The sequence below is a fragment of the Ctenopharyngodon idella genome, chromosome 12 (genome assembly GCF_019924925.1).
Source record: "Ctenopharyngodon idella isolate HZGC_01 chromosome 12, HZGC01, whole genome shotgun sequence".
Lineage (NCBI taxonomy): Eukaryota > Metazoa > Chordata > Actinopteri > Cypriniformes > Xenocyprididae > Ctenopharyngodon > Ctenopharyngodon idella.
Window position 1 is genome coordinate 13,341,941 of NC_067231.1, and position 22,547 is coordinate 13,364,487.

A 22,547-nucleotide genomic window follows, 5' to 3' on the forward strand; every position below is an offset into this window, starting at 1 on the left:
AAACCATTTTTAGGGTGCGTTCACACTTGTCATGTTTGGTTCGATTAAAACAAACCCTGGTGCGATTGCTCTGTTAGTGCGGTTCATTTGAGCATGTGTGAACGCTGCCATCCGAACCCTGGTGTGCACCAAACAGGCGGACTGAGACCACTGAAAAGATGGGTCTCGGTCCGCTTCCAAATGAACTCTGGTGCGGTTCGAATGATATATGAAGGCAACACGGACCAAAGACATTTAAACGAACCAAAAACAGGAAGATGAGACCCTAAAAAGGACAGAATCCTCGCGCATATCGGTTTTCTCTCGTCATAGTTGTGAGTTTGCCCATCACAGGCATCAGACGCGCGTCTCCACGCAGCAGATCGTTTGTGTGTGTGACGGATGGATTCCCGCCGCTGTTTAGACTCCTTTACACATTTTATAAGCTCTTCATGAGTTCCCAGCTAGCCAAAATACCATTATATCATACCACAACGAGCGCATTTACCTCAGCACACAGCATTGTTTTGGATGTTCGGTAAGTTCCGTCTCAAATTAGGCAATACGTCATAAAATCAGATTGTGAAAATCAGGTTGTGATTGTATCCCTATGACTTTAGGTTCAGTATCTTTTGGTTTGGTGATAAAATTGCCAATCTGAACGCTAATCGGACCAGGACTAAATGTTTTTTTTTTCTTTTTTGGTCCGGACCAAATGAACCAAACAAACCGACCTACAAGTGTGAACGCACCCTTAGACTCTTTTAGAAATGGGGTAATGTCCAATGTATATTATGAGAAAATTAAAGTGTTTTTGACCTTGGATGCATTTAAATCTTTTGTAGGAGACCTCCAAAACAAAATTAGGAACCTTTAAAATAGCATAATAAGGGCAGTTTAAGATCATTTGCTGGTTTTGTTTTGTTTTGTTTTTGTTTTGTTTTCAAGACTTGACAGATGTCTTGTACAGAAGAATGGAGAGACCAAAAAAAAAAAAAATTATTGGATTGCTCAGGTTATTGGAAGACCCAGTCAGACTTCTATAACTGTGTTAAATAGAGCTAAGAGTAGCTGAAAACACAATCAAAATATCCTTAATGTTAAATAAATAAACAGTGTTGACATTGTGGACTCATTTGTTGGACATTTCCAGAGCTTTCTGCAGAGTTCTGCAGGCACAGACTCCGTGTGGGCCTAGTTATTGTAAAATGTCTAGTTGACTCATCCTGTGCTGTAAATAATCGACCTTTAAATGCACACATACACACAACACACACACAGCAGCTTATGACCATTAGGCTGTTGGAATGCTAGACATTCCTGGTAATGCCCCTTAAGAGAGGAGGGGGAATATGGGATATAAATTATGTAAAGCCTTCTCCCGAGATGCTCTGTCATATCCCGCTGTTTTGCTTTTGACTGCGTTGCAGAAGATAACACCTAATGCTGCGGACTGATATTCGCCTCAGTAAAAAGGCTTTTCCCAGAATTCCCTCCCTCCTACTGTAAGACAAAGGCTGATGTGGTAACTTGTTTTTAACAAAGCAAACGTCCCCTTGTAAAGTGAAGAGTTGGTCATCCCCTGAGCAGTTATTCTACTGTTCCCCGAGCATTGTTTTCCTGTGGTTGAAGAATTGCCTTTGTGTTCTCAGCTGCAGGCTTTAGTCTGAGGAGAGACAATTAAGGTGTGCGACGTGCATTGAGAGCCAAATCCAAAATGGAGGACTCAGCCTGACTAATTAGTGCTAATTGCTGTATAGGCAAAGCAATTTGCTTGTTTTCTCTTCTGTACTGTAAGTCATACATCTAAAGACATGACTTTCCTTTCAGAGCTTTGAAGTGTACCAGGAGCATGCTAACACGTGTGATTGTTTTAGAGGCGGCAGTGATTAATGGGCTTTTTGAAAAGGTGTTGTATTGTCTGATTCTTACATTTGTGTTTTTAAAGCTTTTTTACCTGACATTTTAAATACAGCATGTAATTGCACATTTTCTGTCTGGTGTTGTTTTTCGAATTGAAAGAAGAACACGGAGTCAGACTAATAAAGTGCTCATCCTCCTTTAAAAAAAATAGCCAATAAGATTTAAGTTATGTCACAACCATGTAAGATGATTTGCTACTTGCTGTCCTTTTTATTTTATTTTATTTTATTTTATATAATTTGATAAAAAGATAATCATTTGCTGTTTTTTTTATTTTCTTGTTCTGTATGTACAGTATTACAGCCATCCAATGTTGAGGTTAGGCGTGTTTCTGTGATTGTTGTTCTATACAGTTTGAATAAAGAGAATACAAACAACTAGTCTTTGCATTAGCAGGGGCATTTATTTATTTTTTGACAAATTTTAGGAGAACACTAGCATATAGATGACCTCAAAGCTAAAATCTAAAACCATAAAAACTCTTTATTTCATGGAGCCTGTAAAACTGTTCAGAGAAACTTGCCATTACTATTAAAACACAAGAAAATAAAGAGCATGGATTTATACAAGGTTGAAGTCCAGATACTGAAGTCAATGGTTAAAGTGCCTTGAAAAATGTTAAGGAGAAAAAAAGTATATTTTTATTGAGATCTTTGTTTGATGGGAATCACAATAACCTCATTATACTTGTTTTCAGCAGAAAGCAAAATCTCGGATGATGCATTTAACATTGACCTCGTCAGTGCTTTGTTCTATTTTTATAAGCAATGAAAAGGACATGTTTGCCTAGAAAAGCATAGCTGAGCACCGGAAATCAATGAGAAATACTCACCTATCCCATGGGTCACTTGTAATAATAAATGATAATGGCAGATGCTTTCTTGCTGCTGGAAAGCAGTGGCTGAGCTGGAGCAGTCAATTCCAATTACATGGAGGTGCTTGGACAGTGTTGCACAAATTTGACATGACCCATAAGCAGAGTTAGAAATTAAGAGGGGCTTGGGGCAAAAATGCCACCAAAATGTCCCTATTAGAGGTGTAAGAAAATATCGATACACGTGAATATCGTGACATTATATTTGGCGATACTGTATCAATTCTCAAAATCACTGTATTGATATTTATTTATTTGTTTACATCCAAGATTCATGTCAGTGGCTTTGTGTTCGGTTTAAAGCCGACCGCCAGATGGCAGTGTTATCCCAGAATGTAAACTGTGACGCGGAGAAGCGCAAGGGTGCATCGCTAGCGTTAGCATTAGCAAACCCAGCTCACAAGACGATAGAATTATACCAGCTCCCGCTGCGGTGTACAGAGCTGAAGTGTGGACTCATTTTGGCTTCCACTATAAAGAAACCACTAAGGAGATTGACAAGAGTCATGTTGTTTGCAAAATAAGCCATTCTAAAATCCAATGCTCTGGAAATGCATTGAATCTGAGAGCTCACTTAAAGGCCCACTGAAGTGCCTTGAAACACGCAGCATTATTCAGTGTGTTGATGTAATTTCCACTGAAACAGGACGGCAGGGCGGAACATATTGAACAGCTCCTCTCCTTGTTTAAAATCGCCAATAGCATTTTGTTTATATCACAGCTCGGCCAGAGCTGTTGAGCTTGGTAAAACCGCGTTTTCCTCCTAATCTATAACCGTTTCTCCTCCTAATCTCCTCCATATCGCTTTAAAATATAGCATTCTGTGCAGAATTCACATGGGTCCGATACGTTTTCTGGTCTGCGCCGACTGGGCCGTGTCTCTGGACCACAGCAGACTGCGTGCTGTGGCTTTTTGCGTGACACTAACGTAAAACCAGACTTCATTCACCCGCATGGAAATCATATTTACACTGTCTGAATCATTCCCTATCCCCTACATAGTGCACTATGTGCCATTCACCATGTATAAAATAGTAAATGTGTGAACAAGTGAAAGTGTAGATTGTGGTCATTTAGATCTGTTCACATTGCAAACAAAATTTCTTATACACATTTTTTTTATATTTTTGCAGCGTTTAGCATAAGCAATCACATGCATTTCTGTTGAGCGTATGAATGTAATGGCCAATCAGAGGTGTTTAGTTTAGACACTGGTGATAAAGAGTTTTGTTTACTGCACACGCTCACTGAATTCTGCAATCTTGCGGTTTCTCTCATCATAAACAACGAAGTGCAAATAAGATGTAAACTAGATTCGTTTTGCGAATCTAGAGGCGTGTAGTTTAGACACCAGTGATAAAGAGTTTTGTTTACTGCACACACTCACTGAATTCCGCACTCTTGCGGTTTCTCTTATCATAAACAACAAAGTGCAAATAAGATGTAAACTAGATTTGTTTTGCAGTATAGACAACTTCAGTGATTATAATGGAAGTTTTTGAAAGAGTGCATAACTCATTTGAAAGAGTGCATAACCCCCCCCCCCCCCCCCCCCCCCCCCGATGATCGGCAATGTTCTTTGCATGCTTTCTGCATATAATTTATTCCCAGTTCCAATAACCATTTTGTTCTTCATACTTCAACCAATGTCAAATCTTGATTTTCTAATGCATAGAAAGCAATAAACTAATTCATAAAAACATTAATAATCATTATTACAATATCACACGCAGTAATCAACAAAATAATCATTTTGCATATTGCAGTTCTGCCGTTATTAATTCCTGTTTTTTTTTTATTTTATAATTTATATACTTTATGTAGGCTATTTGCATGAAATTGTCATGTAAATACATGTAAATAAACATGCCATGTCAGATGCAGCTTCTGTTCCACCTTTGCACTGTACTGATGACTTTTGTTGATGTTGATAAAATTTCATTAAACAGTCTGTATTATTCTGATTGAAGTAATTAGTTAAATTAAAGTATTTGATGTAAAAGACCACATAGATACATTTAATAAGGCAATCATAAAAATTGCCCATGGACGGCAATATTGCCCCTAAATGAAAAAGTTAATTTATGACCCTGCCCATAATTAAATATTAATTTTAACATGAATTTGGTTCCTTGCAGGGTAGCTCTGTTTTATTAACCAACTAAACACTGCAGGTGAAAAACGTAGTATCGCATCACTGCTTGTTTTACAATATGTTTTAATTTAACAAAAAGTCTTAAAATAATTAGCAACTGACAAGCAGATGTTTGATGTTTAAACTTTATTGGTCATTTTGACAGATGTATTGGCAGTGTGATTCATCGAATTGAATCTCTTGTTGTCACCTGGTTTATGACTGTTATTCTTGGTTAGCGTTCACTGTCACGTTTGATTTTAGGTCATTACAAATCATGTGTCCCATCTCACCATTTCATCATTAACCCACCCTGAGGTTTTTTACGACTGAGCAGAAAGTGATAAAGCTCGGTAATAGAGACTGACAGGGTCACAGCCTTGATCATGGATACATGGCTCTATTTCACAGTGCACACTACCAGAATTCACCCCTCACATCAGAGGCACCTGGGGGCGGCATTTATGGCCAAACGCCCCATAGACCTGCTTTTAAACAATATACGTTTATGTTTGAATTACCAAAATAAAACGAATAAAGGAGTGAGGGTTTTGATTCAATGAGGTCGGCCAGCCAATGAGAGAGGGACTCCCGTCAGCGAGAGAGGAGACGAGCAGACCTGCAGGGCAGAGATAGGAGCCATTTTTCTCTGGATGTTAGGCCTGTGTGGATCATGGAATTTCAGTACGCTGTCTCTCAAGGATGATACTAGGCCATGTGTGAAATAGGAAATCGTATTTTTAAGCCCATTTTAAATCAAAGGCTTTAATTAACTTGGACATCTTAAATTTGAGAAATGAAATACAAGGAAGATTAGAACATTTCTGAGAGTTTCTGAGACCTCCAGTAAGACTTTCAGTGATTTCAGAGGTTTGTGATCCAGTGAGGGTCAATGTGTATTGCTGCAAATGCTGTTTTTCTCTGCTCGCTTCATCACTCGCGCTTCCCCTCAGCAACTTCCTCATTAGTCCAAGTTTGGTATAGTTTTAAAGCGCAGCATTCCAATTTTGTGAACATTCATAGCGAGTTTTTGATGGCATGAGTCTGAGCCAATGTAATGTGATTTTCAAACTCATGCTGATGTAAACAAATCGATCCTATTTGTGCTGACTGACAGATCTGAAGCGTGCGCACAAAGACGCCTCAGACAGCGCGCGATCCTGATATACACATATAAACAGAATTACAGTACAATATTGAAAAAAAGTTGAAAATATATATTTTCCTATAGATATTTGGTTTGACGAAGTGTGTGCCAAATTAGATGCTATTAACAGGGATTTTAAGGTATGGTTGCTAGATTTTGTTTTAGAACCTTCAGAAAACTTTAACTCAATTTTTCTCAGAATTGACTTTGCTGACTTTTTTGACTTTAAACGGGTGTAGCTCAGTTATTTGTTCTCTGATTCCAACAAATCATACATCTCATTTTGCCAGCACGGACACATATATATATATATATATATATATATATATATATACTATAGTCCTTGGTTATATACTAAAACCAAAAACTTAATGCATTAAAAATGCATGTTATTATTTTTATTTAAAATTAAAATTTTTATTTTACTTTAAAGCTACAGTCCGTAAGTTTTGCCTCTTTGGCGCCATCTCTGTTTGAAACCTGCATCTTTACGTGGGTTGTTCATCGGCACGACTCCTCAGCGCAGATGAATCTAATGTTTTGAGAAGTGTGGGCTATATGTCACCACACCGGTGTGGATGCTGTACTTCGGAATCACAGATTGTAGTCTTGAAGTATTACCAGAGTAAGAATTTTCACCGGAAAATGTCATCTGAACAAGTAAGTTACATGTCTGCCACTTTTGTTCTGACCAACTGAGGAAAAAAAGAGCATTACAATAAATCGCGCTGTCAATGGTGATTAAATCTAATGATCGCTTAGCTCGGATCACGTCAAACTGTGCAAATTATTGTTAAATTGTTATATTTAAATTGTTAATGTTAACAACATCAGCATTGCGTGACTATGTGTATTTAGTATGTATTAGCGTTACCTGTAGATTTCTGTGCAGTCTAATCTCTAACGTTAATTTGTCATACCATACAATCCGACATCCAAATGATTAGTTTAATTATTGCAGCTGCTGTGCGAAAAGGCTATAAATAATCCGCATCACATGCCATAGCCTACTAGCTGGGACTCGTTCTTTATGTAAACAGACGTGACATAATGACGCAAAGACAAACGGCTGCATGCTCATATTTCCTGCGAAAACCCACCAGTACCACCCGAATTATAAAACATTATTACAAGCTTACCGTTGTGAATTGGGCTAAGGTAAGGAGATAGTTTTGAACACTGGCTGGTTATGTACTTTCTCAAAAATTGATTTTGGATAATTTTTAACCAAAAAAGTTACGGACTGCAGCTTTAACTTGTATCTATGTTCTCTTTTTTTTTTTTTTTACTTTGTTTTAATAATTTTTATTTTAACACGCATTTAATCCTCGGTTATAGTAAATAATAATAATAATAATAATAATCCTGACAACATTTTTATTTTAACTTGTATCTAGGTTCTCTTTTTATTTACTTTGTTTTATTTTATTATTTATTATTATTTTCTTATTTTATTTTATTTTTTAATTATTTTAATAATTTTTTAAACATGCATTTAGTTCTCGGTTATAGTGAATAATGATGATGATAAGTATTCTGGCAACATTTTTACTTGTATCTTGGTATTCTTTTTTTATTTTATTTGACATGAATTTAGGTTTTCTTTGACTCTTTTATAGTGACCCATGAAATTGTCATATGAAAGTCTTAGTGCAGTACAATATATATCACAATGCATCAGAATACTTGTTGCGTCTCAAAACATCACTAGTCACTAAATGTATCATGTTTTTGCCCAAATATTGTATAGAAGTAACCCAGGCCTTCAACATCTGAAAGCCCATATCAAACCAAAACAAGGCTGAGAGCGCACTGTCCACACACTGCACACTTTAACCTGATAGTGCAGCCATCACCTCCACTTGTCAGGGAGGATATGTGCTGAGGCTTTTGTGTGTGTGTGTGTGTGTGTGTGTGTGTGCATGTGGGGGGTGTTATCCCAGACGTGCTATCATACAGGGAAGCCTGTCAGCCTGGGCCAGTAAATCTGTCAGAGATTATGTGCAGATGATGGATTCCTCTTTATGGCCTGTTGATCTGGCTGGAATATTTACACGATGCCATTACAGGGATGATGCGCATGAGAGGCTGATGCTGTGGTCTCGCTTATTTAGGCCTGCCTGTCTGTCAGCTTAGTGTGTGCTCTCTCTTTTATTTTTCTCTCTTTCTCTCTCTTCATCAACCCCCCAGCTCTTCCTCTTTGACTCCTCCATTTGTGTGTGTGTGCTGTTTCCTGTGAGCGCCTGGGTTTTCTTTGCAGTCAAGATCTGTTAGTCCATTGTCATCTCAGAAGTCTCATGTTCAGTGATTGTGAGAGCACTCAATGCTTATCTCAGAAACACAATACATGTGCAAAGGATCTTTCATTTTTTCAGCCTAGCCAAGTTTCTCATAGCAAATTTTTTGCTCTGTACAAAAAGCAGCCTGTTCCTGAGGGGTGTTGTTTTTTTTTTCTTGCGAGTTGTAGTCTCGTATTCACGTCAAGCCATTTTTCACATTTGTGCTGGACTTAAAGAAAACAGCTGGCTCACGGAGCTCCATCTCATACCCTGGAGCACAGCTGTGAAAGTGTGAAAAAAGAGAGAGAGGTGAAATACAAACATTACACTTGATATTAAAGGTGGTGTATTTTTTTTCTCTGTTAAAAGTTAGACTCTAGATCATAGATTAACCCTGTAAAGCCTGACATATATAATAATAATAATAGTCAGAAAAATCTAATTTTTGAAATTGAACAGTTTATAGAACCTTTAGACAAAATATTTTAAAACATCTCTAAAAAAAGTTTGCATATATATTTTGTTATATATTTGATACATTATGATTTCATCATGATATAGTGAAAATATGGAGCTCACACTCAAGGAGTGTGAAAAACACCTCAGTTTATTCAGAGACCTAAATTGAGCAAAAATCTGAAATTTTGCAACGGTTACGCAATGAGAAACGTTCGGCACGACAGTGGAAAAGCGGCTATTGTTTATAGCTTATGTGGACCGAAAAAATGGTAGATAGATTAATAAATTAGTTTTTGCGGACCAGGATGGAAGAACACTGCATTACCCAGAAGGCATGTTAGGCTTCAGTAGGCACCTATGTTGAATTTCTTTACTATCAGTAAATTCCTCTTTTTTTCATTCCAATTCAAATTCCCAATCAGCTTCTTGTGGGTTATGGTTAATTGAATTCAAATTCACATACAGGGGGGAACCAGATTTTCAATTTTTTCGTAATTTTGCCTGATTCTACTGGCCTTGATGAATAGATTGCAAAAAATAATGACTGCTTTCAAACATGTGTCACAAACACTCCCTGAAACCTCATCCATTATTTTTGCAATTTCATTCATGCCAAAACCTGAGCTTCATGAATGAACAAAAATACATTTGGGAGTGACATGTAAGGTGAGTAAATGATGACAAAACATTCATTTTTGGGTGAACTGGCCCTTTAACACTCACATTCAAGCACATTAAATTCATAAAGCCTATATACCAAAAATATATGCTGGCCTTGTGCATAAGAAAACATAAGGATGTACCTGAATAAACCTGTCAGAGCTTTAAAATAAAACAGAGATGCAAAAGCAGTATCCAGAGGCAGAGAAAAAAAGCATTTCTCTGTGGAATTTTTACAGCAGGTCTGAATATCCCCTCACATAAAGCAGGCTCAAGGCCGACATCAGTCTCCTCTCACACGCTCATCAACAACTCTACCGCCCCTGTCAGACGCAACACTAAATACCAGACATCCCCACTGACCTGCCAGTAGCACTTCTAGGCCAGAGAGGAGGAATGATTTGGCCTTAGTCCTAACTCAGGAGAGGTCGCCCTTCAGAGATGGAAAAGCATTAACCACTTACATTTACAAACAAAGAAAAATTACACCGCTGTTTGCTTTGACATGTTTCTAGAAACAAACTTGGCTTTTTTTGTTGCATGTCACTGGTGCAGAACAAGTAGAAAAAGGTAGAAAAGAAGCCTGGCTAAATATATACCAGCGTTTCTGCACTTTTGTGTTTTTGTTTTTTTTACTCTACTGTTATTATGCAGTGCTGTGAGAAATAGTGACTGCTGAAGTTTGTAATGTGAGCTGCCTCTTGACATTACCTGTTACCTGTTATCACAAACAAGCCACAGAATGCAGCTTTATTCTCGTCCCGGTGCCGCCTCCTCTAATATTTGCTCCCAACACCATGACATTCGCTCCAAAGGTCATTTCTGCATGCTTCTGCAGTTTAAACAATGCTCCGTTTGATCATCATTCACAGTCAAAAAGTCACAGCGTGGCTCTTGTGGAAAACAGCTTGGGAAGTGACCAAATTTAGTACTCGCACCAACAGCTTTTCTTTTAAGTAAAAGTTCACCCAGAAATGATAATTTTGTCATCATTTACTCACCCTCATGTTGTTCCAAACCAGTATGGCTTTTTTCTTCCGTGGAACATAAAAGAAGATATTTTGAAGAATGTCCAAGCTGTTCCTTTGCATATAATGAAAATGAATGGGGACCGTTTAGGTTTGAAAAGATGCGAGGATCGGTAAATAATGACTAATCATTTTCATTTTTGGGTGAACTGTCGCTTTAAGGCTTCAGAAGTGCTTGAATATTGCTTTTTCTTCTTTCGCCATCGCAGTCTGACCAACACACCTAAGAATGCTGGGATAAGCTTTTACAAGTGCTGCAGCCATCAGGCTTTGTGAGATGAATTTGCTTTCATGGCTATTGTGTGAGCTTTTTTGGTGTTTGTCCAGTGTAGGGCCAACAAAGGGATTTGGCAGAATATAGTGTCCTAGATACCGTGTCCTGTTTGATTCATTTGTTTGCTCCTGAGTGTTTTCTTAATAGATCAGGGTTTTTTTTTTTTTTTTTTGTGGTTGTCTGTACCTTTTGCACTTTGTCCATCAGCAATTTTCTCATCTGCAGCTACTTTATTGTTTGCAAGGCCAGCTTTTACATATAGCCATGGCCTTGAAACCATATGTGTATACAGTGAGAGACCAATATATCTTGGCCAGGGCGATTGATCTGCTGATATTTGGCTATTTTGTGCCTGATTTGGACCAATTAAAAAAAGTGCCTAGTGTCTGTTTAGTATCAGCCTCAAAATCTAGTTTGTTAATTGAATGAGATTCATTAGAAAACATTAGAGAACTAGCATTGATAAAAACAGTGTCCGACTAGAGCCAACGGTGCAGAACACTTAGTCGGCCGATGCTTAAAAAAGCCGATGGCCCATTGTCGGCTTGGTGTGTGGTGCTTAAGATAATGAACTATGTTAATTAGTTAATAATAATTAGAGATGCACAATATATAGGTACAGTATCACTAATAGCCAGTGTTTTTAAATCTTAAATACATATACAGACACTGGATTTGTAAATGAGTCATTGACAAATAAGGTTTTTAAAAGTGTAAAAAAAAACATAATGGAGATATAAATAATTTTGAAGTTTTATTAAGTGTTAACAATGAGATTATGTGGTTTTTATAATCAATTAACACTGCTTTTGTCATTTTTTACAAGATGGACAAAATTTGTCACCAAAAAGTCATTTCGGTTTAACCAAAATTTCGGTTTTACCGAATGACACTTTTGGTTATAACGAATGACGATATTTTCAAACAATGCTAACAGGCTGATATCTAGCTAGCTAGCTAGTTAGCTTGCTAGCTAGCTAACAAAAGGACAATCAAACATTTTATATTTAGTACAAGTTTTTAAAATATTACAACATTTTCCATGCTTCATAGCGGTTGTACCAAATGACCTGATGTTTCGAGACATGCATATGAGCAAGTGAAAACATTAATTTTTCAAATAGTTAAGAGAGAGTTACTTTGCTTCATGACCATGTGGTCCTTTGCAGGTGTCTGAATGATGTCACATCCTCTCACATGATATTGACCACATGACTTGATGCAAAATTGTCCCTTTATATTGGTTAATCCGAATGACATCAATGAAATTAATTTTTCCGGACATTCTTTCTCATAACAAAGCAACGACTTCTATACATAATTTTAATACCATTTTGCACTATTTTGATATATGATGTTATAAAATCATGCCAGAATAAAAAAAATATACATTTATTACATTTTAAGATATTTTAATCACAAATGAAATGGCTGTATTGGCCTTTGGATGGTTAAACCGAATTACTTTTTGATACTTCAAAATCTTTAAAATACTTTATATGTAGCAAAATATAATTAAAACCTTTTGGATTCAATAAAAGAAATCTAGTTGTACTACCTTACATACTTTGGATGTTATATCTTTGTTTTTTATTATTATTAAGACCTTTTATTATTATTAAGAAAAAAAAAATGACCCATCACATCATTGACCCACTTACAAGTTAATTAAATGTTAATGCAATCTTCAGAAAATCTCAAATATCCATTTTTAATATTCTACAGTATAATGTTGTGATGCCTAAGTTCACTTTTAGCATTTACAATGATTAATTTGAGATTTTATTGTTTTATTTGAAATTTATTTACACAAAATATCATTGAATTTTAATATCAGGCATCAGCCAGTTATAGTTATTGGCCATAACCTAAAAATAATTATTGGCTTATCACAATCATATAGAATTTGTGAAATTTAGTGCATCACTAACAATTCATTGGTGCTTATTCCAATATTGCTATTTATATTGCCATTATATCAGTCGAGAACTAGCATTTACTAGTGTCTTTGTGAGTCTGTTTGCATGCACCAATAATCTGTCGGCCTGGCAGGAGTAAACAGTGTGTTTACCTTGAAGTGCAGGGTCATGGAGAGCGCTCTCTCAGCGTATTTTGATCACTAGAGACATCCTGCTCTCAGCTGAGTTGGTTTTAAGATGTCTGCACACCACCCAGAGGCCCATCTTGAGGCTCATTTAAGTGTACGTTAAGAGTGGCAACAATTCACATGGCATCTTTTATGGTGAACCACATCCACTGAGCGTGCATTTGTAGAAAATAGAAAAAAATCACCTTGAGCTTTCAATCTATCAGACCCCCCCCCAAAAAAAACGCACACAGATTGCGACAATTGTTTTTATATTTAGTGCCTCATAAACTTGTCTTACTAATACAGAGGGGATTTTTCCTCTCTCTCTGAGGTGTCGTTTGTGTAGAATGTAGGAAACTTGCTTTACAAAATTCTTCGGAGGGATTGTTTTGACCCTTTGACAGGCTGGCCTGTGTCTGGTTTCCTTTGTTATAATTTTCTGGTCCAACAGCCAGTTGGAGTGTTGTTTTCCTCGTGTCTCTCTGGGGTTTTACGGGAATAAATGAGAGCTCTCAAGCTCCAGCTTAACAAGGTTGTCTGGAGTGCCAGCGTGAGAGAAGGGGGTTTCGAGTTCTCCACCCACAGAACACTCCTCAGAGGGTTTTGCCATCAGCTGCTGTCTGTGAGCTTTTAAAAAGCCTGCTTTTTTTTTTACTTATTTATTTTCTACTGTTGGGACCATTTGTGTTATGGAGTTGATGTTAAGCACTGAATTTGCCTTGATGGAATCCTATTTGATAAAAAGCACGCTACATAACAGAGGCAGATGTGTGCAGATGCTAAGTGCTGTCACCGCAGCGGAGGCCTAGGCTGGGTCAAGTCCTTGGGCACAGTGGTGCTCAATAAGTGCTTAGAGACTTAATATTACTTTGCAGTGCATTAGACAGTGAGCTATCATAATAGCTATGAAAACAGGCTGATGCGGTTCCCAGAGTACTGAAATTATGAGCTAAAGCAAGTGAAATTGTGGTACACTGGCACACAAGTGCACAGTTGTTTCCTTCAGAGACGTTTATGTCCGGTTATGATTTTTATTAAAGCTAGCAGATTTCAGCTTTGTTTTGGTTTTGTGTTTTGGAAGGTTGATTTATTTATTTATTTATTTTGGTTCTTTAAAAATGCTGGACATAATGGAAATATAATTAATTTTTAAGTTTTATTAAGTGTTAACAATGAGATTATGTGGTTTTTATAATCAATTAACACTGCTTTTGTTATTTTTTTTACAAGATGGACAAAATTTGTCACCAAAAAAGTCATTCGGTTTAACCAAAATTTCAGTTTTACCGAATGATGCTTTTGGTTATACCAAATGACGATATTTTCAAACAATGCTAACAGGCTGATATCTAGCTAGCTAACAAAAGGACAATCAAACATTTTATATTTAGTACAAGTTTTTAAAATATTACAACATTTTCCATGTTTCATAGCGGTTGTACTGAATGACCTGATGTTTCGGGACATGCGTATGAGCAAGTGAAAACATTAATTTTTCAAATAGTTAAGAGAGCGTTAGTTACTTTGCTTCATGACCATGTGGTCCTTTGCAGGTGTCTGAATGATGTCACATCCTCTCACATAATATTGACCGCGTGACTTGATCCAAAATGGTCCCTTTATATTGGTTACTCCGAATGACATCAATGAAATTCATTTTTCCGGACATTCTTTATCATAACAAAGCAATGAATTCTACACATAATTTTAATACCATTTTGCATTATGTTGATATATGATGTTATAAAATCATGCCAGAATAAAAAATATATACATTTATTACATTTTAAGATATTTTAATCACAAATGAAATGGCTGTATTGGCCTTTGGACGGTTAAACCGAATGAACTTTTGACACTTCAGAATCTTTAAAATAACTTTATATGTAGCAAAATATAATTAAAACCTTTTAGATTCAATAAAAGAGATCTAGTTGTACTACCTTACATACTTTGGATGTCATATCTTTTTTATTTATTTATTATTATTAAGGCCTTTGGACAAAAAAAGAAAATGACCCGTCACATCATTGACCCATAAATGATAAATGTATAGAGATACACTATTATTCGAACGTTTGGGGTCGGTAAGATTTTTAAATGTTTTTGAAAGAAGTTGGCTGCAAAAATATAGTATAAAAAAAAATTGTGAAATATTATAATAATTTAAAATGTGTTTTCTATTTAATATATTTTAAATGTAATTTATTCCTAAATGATGGCAAAGCTAAATTTTCAGCAGCCATTACTCCAGTCTTTAGTGTCACATGATCCTTCAGAAATTCTACTAATATACTGATTTGGTGCTCAAGAAACTTTTCTTATTATTATCAACTCTGAAAACAATTGTGCGGCTTTTTGTAGAAACCTTGATACTATTTTTTTTTTCAGGATTTTTTGCTGAATAGAAAGTTCAAAAGAGCAGCATTTATTTGAAATAGAAATCTTTTGCAACATTATAAATGTCTTTACTTTAACTTTTGATCAGTTTAATGAATCCTTGCTGAATTACAGTGTTAATTTATTTGAAAAATCAAACTTTTGAACAGTAGTCTGTTTTTTTTTAATTAGTTTTAAAATGATGAACATTTTTAACACAAACCGTATTTAATGTCTAAAAAAATAATCTAAAATATTACGCAAATTGCCCCCCCTGTTGACTGACATTTTTTATAGCAACCAACATTTATGCCTAAATTACAGTATTTCAAAGAGACAGTGGTGTTGACGAAGAGCCTGTGTGTGAATAAATATCTCCTGTGAGCAATATTTTTATTGTGCATCATTTCTATTTAAGCTGTAATTTTGTTACAATATTTTCATGTGTAAAAATAAATATTTAATATGTTTCTGATTGTAAATAGACCGTCAGATGTTGTTAATGGACAAATGAAAAAAAAAAAAATAGTGAGAGTGATAAGTGCTTTAGGGGAGTTTATTTTCCACAAAAAAAAGTGCCCATAGCTGAAGAAACACCCGTACACACTTCTCTGCCAATTAAACATCTGAGCGTCTGAGGGCAAGGGTCCAATGGGTTCATCATCAGGACGCTTTTGGGTTTGTTGCAGAAGTAGGCCTGTTTCTTCCGGGAGAAACACAAATCCATTTTAATTCTCTTCATGCCTGAAAAGAGATTCACAGTTGGCGAGTGGAGCGATATTATCCGGGGCTCTGAGGAGCGAACTGCAGAAGAATGTGAAGTTGGAGAGTCTCGTTTGGCAGGTCCCATGCTGTGTTATTTAACGATCGGTGAGCGTGTCAGTCTCACAGCTGCGCCTTGAACGACTGCCGCCAGCTGAGGACGATACTGAATGCCTGATTTCGCCAAGATAAGGATCTGTTTCCATTACAGAGCTGGCACTCCTCTCACCAGCTACCTTGCCTTTGGTTCAAACCGGTCAGTTTGCCACAAAGATGTTGGGATATGACAAGATTCAGTTCCCAGAGAACTCCTTGTTTTGAACCGTCCTTACATGATTAAGACTGTTAAGAAAGGCAAGAAACCCAGCTGGATTTAATTGTTCTGACATTCGGACAGCATTCAGAGAGAGAGAGAGAGAGAGGGGAAGAGAGAAGAGAGAAATCTCAAGTATGTTTGAAATGGAGTCTGCTGAAAACATTTCAGCGGGACCGTATGAAGTCGGCCTGGGTTAAAAATAGTTTCTCTGGCTCTTGTCTGAGGAGAAATGTTTGCCTGGAACTTGAGATGTCCTCCATTGACCTACAAGTATTGATTAAAAGATATTGTTTTCGTATTGTTTGGTCTGTTATTAACTGCTCATGTACAATATCATAATTTTGGATGTTCTTAAAGACCACATGAAATCAAAATAGAAGTTTTGTGGCTTTGAGTCCATGTCAGTTAGCTTTAGAGCCATCAGTTTGCTAGTGTACGCCTAAATGCTAACAAAATTAGCCTTTAGAAATATAAAATTTATTGGAAACTTCGACTGGGAAATCATTGATGACTCATCCTGCACTACATACAGTGCCCTCCACAAATATTGGCACCCTTAGTAAATATGAGCAAAGGTGGCTCTGAAAATAAATCTGCATTGTTTATCTTTTTGATCTTTCATTCAAAAAATTCACAAAATTCTAACCTTTCATTGAAGGAAAAGAATTGAAAATGGGGGAAAAAGCTCATTATGAAATAAATGTTTTTCTCCAATACATGTTGGCCACAATTATTGGTACCCCTAGAAATTCTTATGAGTAAAATATCTCTGAAGTATATTCCCATTCATATTTACATTTTTTAGCACACCAGGGTGACTAGGAGCATGAAACTGTCCAGCCATGACTTCCTGTTCCACAGGAAAATATGTGTGAACACAAAGGCCAAATTCCCTTAATCATTCATCACAATGAGAAAAAACAAAGAATATAGTTCTGATGTGCAGCAAAAGGTCGTTGAGCTTCACAAAATAGAAAATGGCTATAAGAAAAAAGCTAACGCATTGAAAATCCCCATTTCCACCATCAGGGAAATAATTAAGAAGTTCCAATCAACTAAAGATGTTACAAATCTGCCTGGAAGAGGACGTGTGTCTAAATCGTCCTAATGGTGAGGAGGAAAGTTTGCGTGTCCAAAGACTCTTTAAGGATCACAGCAGGAGAATTGCAGAAATTAGTTGAGTCTTGAGTCTCAGAAAGCCTAAAAAAAATTACCAAACAGCACCTACATCATCACAAGTTGTTAGGAAGGGTTTCAAGAAAAATCCTCCTTGCTCATCCAGAAACAATCTCCAGCATATTCAGTTGTCAGACAAGACTGGAACTTCAAAAGGGACCGGCTTCTATGGTCAGATGAAACTAAAAAAAGAGCTTTTTGGCAGCAAACCCACCAGATGGGTTTGGTGCACACATGGATAAAAAGTACCCCATGCCCACGGTTAAATATGCTGCTGGATCTTTAATGTTGTGAGCCTATTTTTCTGCTGGAGGTCCTGGCCATCTTGTTCAGATACATGGCATCATGGATTCTATCAAATACTAACAGATAAAAAATCAAAACCTGACCACTTCTGCTAGAAATCCAATAATGGGCCGTGGTTGGATCCAGAGGTGAGAGTAAGTCACACATGTGCAAGTCACAAGTAAGTCTTAAGTCTTAACCTTCAGGTCTCAAGCAAGTCCAAGTCAAGTCACTGCTTTATGTCAAGCAATTCAAGTCAAGTCGTAGCTTGGGTCAAACAAGTCACTGGCAAGTCATACAAATGTTTGATGATTTAACTGAATTTATATTAAAATAAGTTAAAACTACAGTAGTTATGGGCTTGGTTGTGTTTGCAAATTTGATAGTTTTTTCTTTTTATTTGTGTGTGTGTGAGAGAGAGAGAGAGCGTTGCGTTTGCGTTAAATATTTTTGACGCGTTAAACTGGAAAATGTTGACAGCACTGATTTTAACCCAATTTTCTGTTTAATGAACACAAAACCAATTCAAAGTCAACTCTTAACATATCCAAAACATTATTTTTTTTTACTTAATTATTCTTGGCGTAGCGCCTTCCATGTTCAGTCACGATTGTCCATGCTCTTACGTTAGCTCTCTCTGCTTGCCTGCTGCGTCACGTGGTTAGGTTGCGGTGCATTCAAAAACAGATATTTATTAAACAAAAGACAAGTTATTTCAAGTCATTTAACTCAAGTCCGAGTCAAGTCTCAAGTCATGAATGTCAACTCAAAGTCAAGTCAAGTCTTTTATTAATATTTGTCAAGCAAGTCTCAAGTCCTAAAATGTGCGACTTAAGTCTGACTTGAGTCAAGTCATGTGTTGGATCTTCCATCAGGACAATGGTCCAAAACAAACATCAAAACCAACACAAAAATGTCACTGAGCACAAAATGAAGCTTCTGCCATGGCCATCCCAGTTCCCTGACCTGAACCCTAAAGAAAATGAGTGGAGTGAACTGAAGAGAAGAAGCACCAACATGGAGCTGGAATCTGAAGGATCTGGAGAGATTCTGTATGAAGGAATGGTCTCTGATCTCTCCTCAGGTGTTCTCCAAACTCATCAGGTATTATAGAAGACGACTCAGAGCTGTTATCTTGGGAAAAGGACGTTGCAATAATTGGGTGCCAATAATTGTGGCCAACATGAACTAGAGAAAAACATTTATTTCATAATGAGCTTTTTCCCCATTTTCAATTGTTTTACTTAAATGAAAGGTTAGAATTTTGTGAATTTTTCAAATTTCGCGAATTCTCAAATTTACAAAGGGTGCCAATAATTGTGGAGGACACTGTAGATTTTTGACCAATAAAATGCTCTCTTAGACAAAAATGTCCCTCCCCCTAAAACCTCCTGCAAATACTAACAATAGCAACTTACAGATCATGGATCATGGCCTATTGATTACTTGGGGACAAGCCATTTGATATGTCCCATCCAAACATCCTCTTTCCATAGGAAATAAGTCAATACAGGAAGAAAAAACTGTGATCTTCAAGCAATTTCATGATCTTTAATATATAAGACCTTATAGCATTAAGGTATTAGCATTAGCACCGTGCATATTTGGATTTGTCACTTAAAATTAAATAGTTTGTCTATTTAATGCATTTTTTATTGTGTCTGTAAATTATTTGAGAGCCAATGTGAATGAAATAAGACATTTCTTCAAAAATATGTTAATTATTAAGTCATTAAGTCATTATTTTGTTTTTTTGGCGCACAAAAAGTGTTCTCGATGCTAAGGTTGAACCACTGTAGTCACATGAACTGATTTAAATATGTCTTTAGTACCTTTCTGGGCATTGAAAGTGTTAATTACCTTGCTCTCAGTGGAGGCCTCACTGAGCCATCAGATTTTATGAAAAATATCTTAATTTGTGTTCCGAATATGAACAAAGGTTTTACAGGTGTGGAACGACATGAGGGTGAGTAATTAATGACATAATTTTCATTTTTGGGTGAACTAACCCTTTAAGAAAAGACATTTTCTTCCAGACATCAATCAGAAATAATGGAGGGGCGTCTCTTAAGGTTTTCTTGACAGGGTGGCTTTAGTTTCAAGGGCTAGGGCTGCGATTATGGCTTTGTTGATGAAAGGGGCTTACAGCAGATTAACCTTTGCCTTGCAGGCAGACACGGGAGCAGGAGACACCCCCAGACTTCTTCTACTTCTCTGATTTCGAGAGGCACAATGCCGAGATCGCAGCATATCATCTAGACAGGTAAAGTGCCATAAATGTCAGCCTCTGGCATGAATAGAGTGTGTGTGAGATGTTTGTCTTCCCCTGAATATATATATGTATGCATACATGCACCACATGCCACATATAAATACGTTGCCTGCTTGTGTATATGAACCTGTGGGGCCACATTTGTTTGCACAAGAATGTTTTGTGTGCGTGTGAATGTACTATAACACTTGTGGTGTCCTGCAAGTTTTCAGCACGTTTGAACTTGTGTTTATATGTATGTGTGAAAGTACAGTATGTGAGCATACCTCGGGGCAGTAAGCAGTCTGAAACCTGCAGTTTAATTCTCATAAACATCAAATCCAGAGAGAACATAATGACTCACTCTGAATGAACACAAACACATCCGTCAGTATCTGATCACCAATCGAGCTCCATCCAACAATGTCTGCTTATAGGTGATTACCCTTCTGATGAATGTCAGTTAGTGATTGAGAGGTTTTAATTTGTGTCAGCCGCAACAACCCATGTACATCTGTCCTTGTCAGCTCATTTCAGCCGAGTTTATTGGTTGTTTGCTGTATGAGTCAGATTTTCCCCGATTGTGATCTGAGACTCTGGGATTTATTGCCATTAGAGTTTATTTCCATTCTCATCTCGTATTCTCCTCATCATTGTGATGGCTGTGAACAGCCGGAAATATTGTCCCGGCCCTGTTGAAGAGGAGGCCCACTGGACAAAAAATGTATAATATAATATAATATAATATAATACAAAAAACTTATAATATAATATAATATAATATAATATAATATACAGTTCAAAAGTTTGGGGTCAGTAAGTATTTTTTTTTTAAGGAAATAAATACTTTAAGCAAGGATTCAGCAAGGATGCTAATATCTAATATCTAGCTTTTTACGTATATATATATATATATATATATATATAAACAATATCCTTATGATGTTTATGCAAATCAGGCGTTAGGCAATAGAATATTTATCATGTAAATACATGTTATTTTACATGTATTTACATGATACTTAGTATATACAATACAATACAATACTTAGTATATACAATACTTAATGTGAACATCTGTTCACTCCATCAATTCCATCTAGATATAGATATACTTTAAGGTTTTTTACCTTAATAATACTTTTTTTTAAATCTATATTACTTTAAGTTTTTATTTAATTCTACTTATTTAATTCTTTCTCTCTGTTCTCTTGTGTGTGTATGTAAGTATCTAGAGCTTCTGGAAACCAAATTTCTTGTGTGTTTGTGCACACTTGGAGAATAAAACACACTTTCTGATTCTGAATTTGATCAAAAGTGACAGTGAACACATTTATAATGTAAAAAAAAAAAGTTTCAAATAAATGCTGTTCTTTTGAACTTTGTAAAGAAGGCTGACAAATGTTTATATATAATAAGAAATGTTTCTTGAGCAGCCAATCAGCATATTAGAATGATTTCTGAAGGATCATGTGACCCTGAAGACTGAAGTAATGGCTGCTGAAAATTAGGCTTTGCCATCAGAGGAATACATTTGTTGTTGTTTTTTTGATCAAATAAATGCAGCCTTGGTGAGCATAAGAGATTTATGTGTGTCTTTAAAAAAAACATTAAAAATCTTAGAGAATCCAAACTTTTGAACAAATATAATATAACAGTATTTATGGTAAAAATGTATGGAAATAAATGATAAAAAATGTATATTTATATTAGGGCTGCATGATTTATCGCAATTAAACCGCACACAATTTGGCAAAGGCTGCGATTATTTTATGCGCAGCTTGTCAGAGCTGTACGGCTCTGTGATCAGTAGTAAATGCTTCTCTATCTGAAAGCCAGAGGGCGCTCTCGTGCAGAAACTCCAAATATGCCCTGCCATAGAAGTAGATAACACTCATCATTCCAGGAAATCCCAAACTATCGCTGTAGCTGAATACACAGAAGATTGAAACGTTTTGATTGATTAAACATGACTAATAAACACACGACTGCCTTATTCTGTGTAAGAAGCCACATCGTCTCACAGAATTATGCTCAACTGTCGTTATTAAGTGAGTTTGGAATAAAAACATGTTATTAAATGATGCGTTTTGTTGGACAAGATGTTAATAAATGCTTCTCATGTCTGGAAAGATGTTTGACGCATGTTGCATTTGAAGCCATACTTCATTGACAATCTGCGCATAAAAAATAATCGCAGTCTTTGCGATTTCATATTTGCACTAAGAATCATATTTTTTGTATCGTGTGATAAATCGTGCAGCCCTAATTTATATTTAGTCTTATTATCTTACACAATTTTGCTTCTCACATATTTATTTTGCTTGAATATTATTTATCTTTATTATTTGACTATTTTTTAAGAAAGCAAGAAAACAAATACTCATTAAGAAGATGATTTTCGGAGTGTATCGTCCTGTTTGATATAGTCTACTTATTGTTTCTTGGGAGATGGGGCCCAACCATAAAAATCTGAAGGTCCCTCACATGATTGGCGTGTTGTCTTGTCCTGTGCTGTTCTCTACCCGGCAC

General features: G+C 36.4%; 1 protein-coding gene across 2 annotated transcripts in view; it reads left to right on the forward strand.

Moving 5' to 3' along the window:
• Nucleotides 1-22,547, forward strand: part of fam20cb (FAM20C golgi associated secretory pathway kinase b) — a 62,360-nt gene that overhangs the window by 25,412 nt on the left and 14,401 nt on the right. For both annotated transcript variants that reach the window (XR_007932988.1, XM_051915253.1), the window contains exon 4: nucleotides 19,935-20,027. Coding sequence is in view for 1 of the 2 variants with exons in the window: in XM_051915253.1 (XP_051771213.1) it covers nucleotides 19,935-20,027 (93 nt within the window). In the remaining variant the exon portion in view is untranslated. The remainder of the gene's footprint in view (nucleotides 1-19,934; nucleotides 20,028-22,547) is intronic.